This window comes from Rhynchophorus ferrugineus, unplaced genomic scaffold (genome assembly GCF_030347505.1).
Source record: "Rhynchophorus ferrugineus isolate W39M unplaced genomic scaffold, kcgeb_rfMv2 rfM3, whole genome shotgun sequence".
NCBI lineage: Eukaryota > Metazoa > Arthropoda > Insecta > Coleoptera > Curculionidae > Rhynchophorus > Rhynchophorus ferrugineus.
In genome coordinates this window covers 68,983,966-68,996,132 of record NW_027472582.1, presented here as the reverse complement: position 1 = coordinate 68,996,132, position 12,167 = coordinate 68,983,966, and the positions used below count along the sequence as shown (strand labels likewise).

General features: G+C 32.0%; 1 protein-coding gene across 4 annotated transcripts in view; it reads right to left on the bottom strand.

The window, feature by feature from the left end:
• Ten-a (Teneurin-a transmembrane protein) overlaps nucleotides 1-12,167 on the bottom strand; it is a 1,091,387-nt gene that overhangs the window by 133,120 nt on the left and 946,100 nt on the right. For all 4 annotated transcript variants that reach the window (XM_076399553.1, XM_076399555.1, XM_076399556.1 and 1 more), the window contains one exon: nucleotides 6,344-6,520. In XM_076399553.1, coding sequence (XP_076255668.1) covers nucleotides 6,344-6,520 — 177 coding nt within the window. The remainder of the gene's footprint in view (nucleotides 1-6,343; nucleotides 6,521-12,167) is intronic.

Sequence of the window (12,167 nt, the reverse complement as noted above, 5' to 3'; positions counted from 1 at the left end):
ATTTATATTGTACACCAATTATTTCAAAATATTGCCTCAGGTCTCATAGATTATAAAAAATTATTATTAATAAAATTATTGTGAAGTTAGCAGGAGCTTAAAATATATATGTATATAGGTGGCGAATTTAATTTAGATCTTTTATGGAATGGAAAATGACTTACGCGGGTTTTAGTGTTGGTTATGTGTGGTGGTTTCGAGTAGCTTTAGAAAATGTAATATATAGTGCATGAACAAATTGATATGAAAACCTGAGTTATATAGAACTTACGTCATCGAAATGCATACTGCATTGCCTATTGCAGTTTGTAAATTTGTTTTAATACGAGACAACATTTTTCTTCTTATTTTATTCAAGCTAAAAGGATATACAATTCGGTCTAATATGTCTCTGATATTAAATTTTCTATATAGGAAATTTATTTCACTCAAGAAATTTATCATTATTTAGTGCTATTCTACCGCACAGTACGTGCAGTAAATTTTTTAAATTGTGTTAAAGGATATTAAAATTTCCTCTCAAGTACACATGTAGTTATAAATAAATTACAGTCTCGTTAACTTCTCTGTTTGAAGTGAATACGAGCAATAAAACCGTATATCTCTTATGGACGTTAGTTTTGATGTTTTCTCATATTTCTATCTGTGTTTTATCGCATGTATTTGATTTTGTCTGCAGGCATCCTATGTATGCTAACTTAATAGCAGTCCGCATATCGTTGCTAAATGGACTGTTATACTTACGCGTTTAGGGACATTTTAACGTCGTTCAACTATCCGTCGTAAACTTCAAATATCCTCTAACACTACGTTATATCTTGTTATTCGTTGGTATGCTTTATATTGAATTAATATATTTTATCACTAATTTTTGTATTTTGAAGCTTTTTGTTTAGATTTATTGCAAATTATATTATATTTATTGCAATAATTATTATATTGTTATTTCATCTTGATAATATTGACCTGATAATTTGAAGTATGAAGTACTACGTCATCACTACGTCGAATGTTTTAAAATTAGACCGTTTTTCTTTTATTTTCTTAAGACTAACATAGAGATTGCGTTAGTTTTATTGCATTCACCACCTTTTCAGACAATATTAACCATCACAAGTAAGCTGTTAAAATTTAATGATATTCTACCCGTAACTTTATGACATATCGTGTTAAGAGTGACACTACTTTTGCTATTTTCAAAAAAATGGATCAAAAATAATTTTGTGCTTTAATTTCATACTGCTTCTTAATAAAAAAAAACGTTCAAACGAAGCAATAGCTTGAAAAGTGTTATAAGCACTTTGCTCCATCGTAAACAATAATAAAACGTTAGTTTTCTGACTTCAAACGTGGTCGTAGAGACACCGATAATGCAGAACGCAGTGGACGTCCAAATGAGGTGGTAACACCAGACAACATGAAAAAAATCCACAAAATCATTTTGAATGATCGGAAAGTTGCCTGAGTTAGACAACATCGTAAGGATATCAAAAGAACCTGTTCGTCTTGTATTGCATGATCACTGGATTATGAGAAAGCTGTGTTCAAAGAGGGTGTCGCGTTTGCGCACTATTGACCAAAAAGAAGAACGTGTTGCTGATTCAGAGCAGCGTTTAGCCATCTTTAAACGTAACAAATCGAAATATTTGCATCGATGTGTGACTGTAGATGAAACATGGATCCATCACTTCACTCCGGAATCAAAACGATCATCATCTAAGTGGACAGCAACTGGTGACAGGTCCTATTTTGAGGCGAAAGATAAATGGTTCTACAAGCACGGTATTGAAATATTAGAGCGGCATTGGAATGATTCTGTGACTCTTGATGGAGATTAGGTTGATGAATAAAACCGATTTTGAACAAAAATACAGATATGCATCCGAACATGTAATAGAATCAGACCATAAAATTCGCTTGGTTGTCAAATACCTGTGAAGTTCTTCAAATTTTTCTTGGGGATAATTAGAGGTTATAAATAAGCAAATGTTGTTTTCGTGCTTTGCTTGCTTGGAAAATGCCAAAGTCAATAAATAGTCGGAGTAAGAAACAGATTACGTCTCCAGTCAATTACTTAGAACATGAATGAGATAATGGCGTCTATCTTTTCCAGCAAAAGAGGTTAGAGAGGTAAGTTTTTACGCTATTATTGTTATGGGTCTTATGTTTAGCTTGTAACTCAATTGAATATTAATATGGACATTGTGACTAAATTGTCTCAAACAATTAAGAATAATATAATACTAGATTTGCCAAAGGGAAACCGTCCATATACGAAATGGGTGATGAAGCAAGATGCAACTTGCTGTGTGCAACAATAAATGTAATACGGATATTTCAAAGGAAACTGTTTATTTTCGGGAATATGCGTCTTTTTCGAGAGAGCATTATTTCAAACTGTCGTTGAATAACTATAAATTAAATTTTTGTGTCTTTGTAACTTACCTTTTTTTTAGGAAATATATCTGCAAAAAGTTGTAGATCAGATGGTAATAGAATATGCTCATAGAATATTACGCTCCATATTATTGCTCGATTATTTGAAATGGGGGTGGCAATTTGGACTTGTAGAAACAAGTATAGCCTAATATTGCAAATGCTGCTTGAATAATTCATTGGTAACACTGCCTTAGGTATGAATGTTGTTAATGACTAAGAGAATGTAGCTAGAATGTTCTAGGGATCGTTACCAAATTTGAAAGAGGTTATATAATGATTTTATTGAATAAGTATTAATAGGGATATATGGCTTCAACGTTTTCTACCAGAAAAATGCGAAATTATTTTTCCCCAAACTTATTATAAATATTTGTAAATTTTCTGTATTTCGAGTGGAACGGTATGGGAACTATTCAAATATTTCTATCTCTCTTGAACAATTTAAAGGAACACCAAAAACACCAACATACCCCAGATACATCGAAAATGTTACTTTGTATTTTTAATCAACTTGGGGGCTTTATATTGCAATAAACAAGCATCGGTTGGCCAAGTATGGCTTGTTTTACTCTACCTGATTAAAATTCTAGGAATCTTCGCACTCTCGCTATATAAAAACGCTCACTGCGCCTTTTATTTCTCACTGTACTTATCTGATTAAACAACAGCAAGCTGCCCATATATTCTAATCCAAATAAAGTGAAATACATTTCATTTCTCACGCGTTTTATTTCGCCTCACGGATTCTTATTACATTCTCTACATTTGCTTTTCTTTAAATCAATGTAGATTAAAATGTATTCGAATGCGTTTTAAATATATCTACGGGCGCAGTCGGTAGGAGTCTGGGAAGATTATAAGGCTGTTCTCGTTTGAATTCACTCAATTAACTGGAATAAAATTAATTATCAAGGAAAGAGGACAGGTTGACTTTGGATAGGCAATCGTTCCACACTTACTCGAAGCGTTTATAGGTGTAGGTAAGTGCATTTCGTGCAAAGGTATCGCTTCCGAAACTGTAAGCTCGCAAGGGTGCTCAACGCCTACTAGCCATAAACTTCCAAGAAAGAAACATTGAAATTTTTTAAAATACCTCCAGTCAGTGGATTCCCGGCCAATGTATCACAGTTCAAGGAGTAAAGCCATCAAAGGCAGATTACAGTAGGCCAATTTCTTAGTCGTAAACTATTGGAATCTGGAGTCACCCAAATTTGAAAACCCATTCCATGAAAATATGGGTAGAATAGTGCTATTTCGAACATTTCTTTAAAGAAAAACTGGTGGACAAAGCTATAATTGATACTCAGAAACAATTTTTATAATAACTACAAACTGAGAGAGGTGTTATATAAGACGAGCCCGACTATCCGGCCATCCGTTAAAAAAAATTCTTGAATGGTGAACGCGTAAGACTGTGGGTTCTATTTTCTAAGAGATAAAAACCCTCAATATGGCTTTGTATCTCCATTCCGTTAAATAAAATAGTATTTTCAAGTAAATTAATAGGTTTTGTTTTTCAAACCCTTTCACCTATTATAATTTATATTAGTTCAATGAATATATTTCTTTTAGAAATATCTATTGAAAAAAAGCGAAGTATCGATATAAACAAACCAACATCTGAATTGCAAGATTTAGAAGAAAATCCACAAACTTTCAAAAAACATTTAGACAGTCTAGTAGTTGATGAGACAACCGTTGCTGAACTTTCACATGCGATTGGAAAGATGTAAAAGGAGGGAATATACTTATTACGAACGATTTTAACATAACAGTTTTAATGGCCCAAAGAAAAAAAGAGTTTTCTGTGGCGTATTATGGCTGACGATGAAAAGTGAATCTACAGCGACAACTCGAAGCGCAGAAAGACTTGTCTAAGTTCATGAAAGCCATACACATCAACATCAAAAAGCTATTTCTACCCATAAAGTCTTGCTGTGTATATGGTGGGATCAGCACGGTCTAGAGTCACTACTAGCACCGAATGAAACTGTTACTGAGATATGTACGGATATTAACTGAAGAAACTCAATGACGTATTGTTATAAAACAACATCGACAAACAACATCGAGCAACAATCGCGACGTCATCCTTTTGTATGATAAATCTAAATTATATTCTTCTTATTGCTGACTATGAAATCTATTTGTGGTAAACGTCATATTTGTTTATTAGTATAAGCATTGAAGAAGTGTTTGTTAACATTACTGATTGTTTGACGTTCTTTGGTACTTGTTATGGAAGAGCAGATCCATGATCATTCGGTTTTTTTGATGATCGATATAGTATCTTTAACATATTTCTTTATTTATTTATTGACTAGAACTTAAGATTTATCAAAAACGTAATTCTTAGAAATTTAAATTTAACTAACACGGAATATTTTATCACATCCTAACCTATTTGCTTCCATGTTTATCATTAGTTTAGTACTATTTATTCATATTATTGTTCGTCAGATATATGTTATTATTATTATTCTTTTTGGTTCGAAGAATGACTTAGAAAGAATTTAAAAAGCTATTACATTGAGCTTTATAACTTTAATATTGTTGTGTTTAATTTGGATTCGTATATAAACCTTCTATACAAGATTTTCAGCAGTATTTATAGCTTGAATGAAATGATTTTTGAAAATGATCACCTTCTTAGAATATAACAATTAATTATCTTGTGCATATTTTTATAGGCAAGAATTATTATTCACTCTATAAACTGCGCAAATATTTTAGTTGTAATGTATTTATTAAAAAAAATGTACGTATTTATAGGAATTTTTAACTGAATAGCTTGTCTATTATTATTGTAATTGATGACCCGATGAACTTTGTCAAGGTCAGTGATAAATTTGTTCTTGTATCCGCATTTTTTTAAGATTTTGTTAGCCTTATCAGGTCGTATACTTCATGTTATTGATATTAATAAAAGTAAAGAAAGTTCTTACGCACTAGATTTGTGGCTGAATAATAACAAATCTGAAATATATTTGCAAAACATACTTTTCCGTAAACAGTCATTATTTATTTCAGCTCTATTTTTGGTAAATGTTTACTCGACCTCAATTAGAATAAGACTCTAAATTACTGTTAGCTTATAGTTATATAATATGTTATATATATTAGTATTTTGTACGTGATTTTTGCTTTATCGAATCGTTATCAAATTCTATCAAAAAAAAAACCTTCCTTTGCGTGAACTATAAATCGTGGTAAAGTACTAGAAGGTCAGTGTCGGGAAATTATCTTCTATATTTAATACATTTTATATTCTAATCACGGTTTAATCATTGTAGCCGTTGGTTTAAGTCAGAATTTAACATGTTTAGTGACAAAATAAAGTTCTGACCGCACAAATAAGTATATGACAACCAATTACAAAGTCTAAACTTTGTGACCGTGAAACTATTGATGATAGTGACACTAACATTTTCTTTCGGAAAGCAAAATAGCTGTTTTTAATACTTTTCTCGCAATTATTATATATTTTCTTATCACATATACCTTCGCTGAACTTCCCCAAATAATAAAAATTCAAAATTAGTTAAATCGGTCCAACCGTTCTTAAGTTTCAACGAGACTAACCAACGCCAATTCATTTTTATACGTATAGAAGATTTAAAATGATATAAATACGCCTAAATTATTAATATCTCTAATTGGTAATATTTTGGAATAAGTTTTAATTACAATTTTTACTTTTTTTCTTGACACATCGCATGCTTATTCCACGTTATAACTTTTTCTAATAGAGAACAATGCCCTATATACGTTATTTTTTCTATATTTAATTAAATTCAGTTAACGGTTCGCAAAAGTTCACCGTACCGAGCTGGAACCGAGCAGTTTTCAGGTAAAAATGCCGTCGTTGCAGCTACGGCGACGTCCCTGGAGAAATAATAATTACCTTTCCAGCCTGGTTTGCAGTGGCAGGATCCGCGGACGCATTTTCCATGACCGGAGCAATCGGCAATGCGGCAGTCGCCTTCGGGGATGTCGCATTCGGCTCCTTTCCAGCCCTCCTCGCAGTGACAAAGACCACCGCCGTATTGTCCATGACCAGAACATAGTACCGGACACACACCTGAAACAATATATAGGGTTTAAAATAGATTCTGTGTTAAAATATGTTTAATAGTGCAACAGGTCAATTGAGAAGTTCCCCGTCTGTCACATAGATGGCGCTACTAGAATTAAATCCATATGTTTTTTAGTTAGCACTAACCCTCAAAAGATGCGTGTATAAATTTGACAGCTGTCGGATCATTAGTTTGTGAATTAGAGCATTTTGAGTGAAGCGACCTGTTATTGTGAAAAAATTGATAAAAAGGAATTTTGCGTGTTGATATAATATAGCTTTTTAAACTGAAACATACAGTTGAAGAAAAAACTTTGCTTGATGCCGAGCTTCCGAGCACTGGATTGGTATGCTAAGTTTAGACGTGGTGAAATGAGCACCGAAGACGGTGAACGCAGTGATGACCCAAAAGAGGTTGTTACCGACGAAGCCATTTAAAAAATCAACAAAATGATTTTGAATTACCGCACATTGAAATTGAATTTATAAATAGCAGATACTCTAAAGATATCAACTGAACGTGTACATCATATCATTCACGCATATTTGGGTATGAGGAAGCTCTGTGTAAAGTGGGTGCCGCGCGAGCTCACTTTTGATCAAGAACAATGACGAGTTGATGATTCGAAGCAGTGTTTGAAGATGATGAAGCGTAATAAACCCGAATTTTTGCGTCGATATGTAACAATGGATGAAACATAGCTCCCTCATTTCACTCCGAAATCCAATTGACAGTAATTGGGCCTTGAATTGCTTCTTCATCCACCATTTTCTCCAGATCTGGCCCCCAACGACTATTTCCTGTTCTCAGATCTCAAAAGAATGCTCGCTGTGAAGACATTTTTTTCGAATGAAGAGGTAATCGCCGAAAATGAGGCTTATTTTGTAGCAAAGGAAAAATCGTACTAGTAAAATGGTATCGAAAAGTTGTTATGGCAAACCTTTTATTAGTAATGATTGTAGTTTTGTAATTAAAATATATAGAGCATAATCCAAGCTGGATACTGTTAATTTACGTCAGAAGCCATGCTTTATAACCCAAAAAATCCGTATGAGAAGACCTCTAGAACTCTAATGGCATTTTAATATATTGGTTTTATAAGAATACCATTTTTTAGAGATCATAATAAATATTTAAAATTAATATTTATTATTTGAATATATTTATCTAGGCGAGATATGGTTGTTTCAAAATGGAACAATATGCCACTCTTGATAAAACGCTAATGTAAGTTTAAACACAATTAAGGTTGATGGAAAAAGATAAAAGGTACAATAACATTGGCTTTGTTAATTATGACGTTTTTTACTAATTAAATGCACATATGTTATTCTTTATGGTGGAAAAACAGGTATTAAAGTCATACCTGGATGAAGTTAGCTTTTGTCGTTAAATATACATTAAATGTTTGTCTTTTATGTAACTTACTTTTTTTTGGAAACAAGTCTGAAATAAATAAATGAAATAAAAGATAAAACAACAACATATAATAACATATTCGATTTAAAACTCCATCAAACAGATATAAATCGACAGATGGTCAATAGATGGTCAGATGGTAGAGAATCATTAACAAGTGTTCGATAGGTTAGAGAATAACCATTTTTTTATTGAAATGAAACTTTTTTGTTCTGGTTTTATATTCCAATGCTGTTAATTACCAATAGAGAGTGATCAGAGCAGAAATTAAGAGCTTGCAATCCAGTAATTTGTAGTTACTGAGAAATTTGTGGACAACACTTTGAAACTTTTCCCATAATGCCTATGATGCTGATAATTCGCCGATGATTCGCAAATAAAATCACTCAGTTCACTTCAATAAAACGAATTATCTCATTGCTGGCCGGTGATGAAGACAAAGTTCTTTATGCATTTTTTGTACTTGTACCTGAACAAATTGGTAATGGAGCAATGTGCGTACGTAAAACTGGCTTCGATATCGACGTTACGTCAGGATATTTATATTATGCCATTTTATTTTGCATTTATACCGAAGACATTCATCGAACAAAAGTAGCAAGCATTTACATGATTTTTGTATTCTCTACAGGACGTTGTAACAGTAAATTGAAATTATATATTTCACCAAGAAACCATTTGCTCATGCAAATAATTTCGATATCCATGACTTGTCAGTGTTTACTACAGATAAACCAACTTATTGCAGACGCGCATTTTGAGTGCACTTATTATGATTTTTCCACGTTTATCGAACATATAATATCCGTAAACGTATCAACACTATTTAGAGTTGATTTTGCAATGTTGTATCTGCATTCTCACATGTTCCGATTCAAAATCACAGCACAAAAACAAGTTACAAATTATGTTCAAAACAACGTCATCAGCTGACAGCATGACAAGAGTACAGGCAATCAAATAACATTATATTTTAACAATAGAACATTATTAATTAACTAACACCAATTAGTCTTAAGTGTAAGGTAAATTTGAGCATTGGAGAGGATGTTAGTAATGGTAGAAAAGTTGGATGTTATATTATTAAATTTTTTATAAAGTAAACAAAATATATTAGTTTATTTCTAAAAATATTCTTTCTATTATATTGTTAGTTTTTATGGCAAACACTTTATTAATAATGATTGTAGTTTTGTAATTAAAATATATAGAGCATAATCCAAGCGGGATACAGTTAAATTTACGTCAGAGGCCAAGCTTTATAACCCCCACAACAAAATGTCAATAGAGTCTCCTTGACCCAGTAAGCGGCATGTCGCCTAAATTTGTGACAATAATTTGGCTCCAAAAGGTGATCATTATCTAGGAAAACATTTTTTGGTATTATAGAAACTCATTATGTTCGGACTGATTGTTTTGTAACTTAATCGCTGCCATTTTCTTTTGATAATAAGATAATATCAGTCCTTATTTTGGGATTGATGATTTTTGAAGATATATGAAAACTTCAAGGTATCGTTAATAATTATTACGAAATATTTTTTTAATTTATTTTGATATTTTGAATCTCTTGTGGCTAAAAATAGTTGAATGGGCTTTTTCCTTCAAAGTCTCATTTGATGTAGTGGTTTTATGACATTGAATAATACCCAAGAAGTTCCGTGGGACTAAACCAGGCGTATATGGCAATTTCAAAATGATAAAAGTTAAATATTTAATGAAAACGTTATAAAGAGTTAATATTGTGTAACTAGGTATACCCGAGGACTGAAAAAAATTATATAAACACCATCTGACATATATGAGAGCCACTATCTGTTTTCAGAAGCAGCAGCACGGAATAGATTCGTAGAGTGTCTGAATATTGTCCCATACTATAGATCTAATATTGGAGATTGGATATTGGAGATACATATCTACTTATTATTCTTTGCTCAAAAACTGGCGAATTTGCTTGCCGGGGAAGATGTTTGATGATTCTGATACCCCTCAAATGAAGAATGAACCTTTTGTTTAATATTAAGTTGTACCCGTTTTTACTGAAATTACTTTTTAGCGTGTTGCAGTTGCACTGATATCGGTATGGGTGCGGTGATTAAAATATCTCAAAAAATTAAAAATATACCCTTAGATTCACAGAAAAGGAACGGTCCTCATACGAAGCGTGTGACGAATCAAGATCAGCTTGCTACTAGCTCTAACATATCAAATATATGAAATGTATAAAAAAGAGTAGTTTTCTCAATACTAACAAAATTTAGTACAATTACGTCAGAGCAAGCTGTCTGCAAAGAATCCATTTACATGTACTACATCCAATCCATGTGCACTATTAGGTAATGTAGAATTTAAACAGCATAAAGATAACCTACGAATAGGCTTAATGCAATTTCCAGGCATCGTTTTAAAATAATACAATTTAATAAAATAAAGCAAGACTTATTATTTTAATTTATTGTCATTCATGACACGATGATCATTAAAAGTGATAAGATAATGATAAAAGTTGATAGAAAAAGGTAGACGTTGGAACAGCAATTTATTAGGTATTATTAGTCATAACATTTGTTAATAATTCATTGTAGATATTGTTCTTATTCTTCTTAGAATTGTTGAGTTGGAATGGTCTGAAACACCTTTGGTTTGGATCAACTCTATCAGACACATTGAAGAAGAAGTTGACAAATGGTGAAATTATGTTATATATATAATAATATGATAGATGATGAAATGGATAGAAATGTTAGATAGATTGGAAATCAACAGCTTACATAGGCAGAAACAGAAGAAATAAACAATAGAGTGATATCAAAATGACTTGACAAGGAAACACACCATCGAATAAAACAAGAATTAACGTAAAAAAACCATATATGCTCTCTAATAAAAGCAAAATACAATACTGGGTTATAGAAGTTTTTAATAGACAGATTGGGCCTCCAGTGGATACCACTACATAAAAACGCGCCTAATACTTTACTCCATGGGTGGTGTGGAAAAGAGTTCAATGTAAATATAATAAAACAAGTATACCCTATAAAGTAGTGTGGCTGTATAATAAACTGTAGTTTTAATTATTCGATAATATATGAATTAGATATAATACAGTGTTAACATTAATTATATTTGATAACAATTTTGTTTCATCAATATATTTAGACCAGAAATTTGTATATGTTAATGCCAAAATAAACTAAAACTTAAAGAGTTGTTTAGGCAACATTGCGACGTTTTGACGTCATAAATTGAGATGACGTAGGTTCACTGTTACTTTGAATAGACTTTAGACTATATATTGCATTGTGTTCATGTTATTTTATCTAACCTCTGTATTTTAGAACGGATTTTATTTAAAAGATAAACTAGAATGAAATGTTTTTAAAAGATACAGAATAAATTTAAGTTGAAATAAACACCTATTGTTTTTTTTTTAAATAGGGGTGCTGTTTAATATGTAATGGGAAATTCGATTACGGTAACTGATACTTGATATATCATAAATTGTATTTGAGTGAATCTTGTTCATTTTGTTGCAACCATATTACGAGGCGAACAAATTAATATTTTCCTAGTACCTTTCAGGTACAGGCCAGCAACAAAAACCGGTCTATTGTTCGCGTTATATAATTCTTTTTGGCGTTTCGAAATAAATTTTAATAGAATTCCGAATTTACATGGAACAGTAACGCTATTAAAAACACAAAAGAATGACGAGTAACATCCAGCTTTTAAACTTTCAAACTGCTGGAAAAATTTAATTTGCCCACTTTCGGAATCTGCAAACAAATTTCCAACTTTCTGGAGCAGATTTTCGCGGAGAACGAAATAGCTAGACAGTTTCGGATTTTGCCGACAGCCTTGGGCGGACTATCCGATCCGACGCTCTGACCGTTTTCTTTAGTTTAGCGAAAATTTTCGAAAACTTTTTCGTGCACGGTACTTTTGTACGTTTATTAAGTTTTTAAAGAAAAATTTTATGTCGAAAAGCAACGGCCAATGTGTAGGAGAGGTCGTAAATTAACCCAAAAAATCTTGAAATAGATTTCGATTAATTATATTTTCTCTTAATAATTCTTCGGTTTGATCGATATTTAGATGGCAGTATTGTTGAACTATTAATATCAGGGCCATACATGAATTTTAAAGGATTTACAACAGATGATGTTACTATATATTAAACGCACAGGGTAGATTTGTAATGAACTTCCCGTTGAATAAGCACTTTTCGGTGTA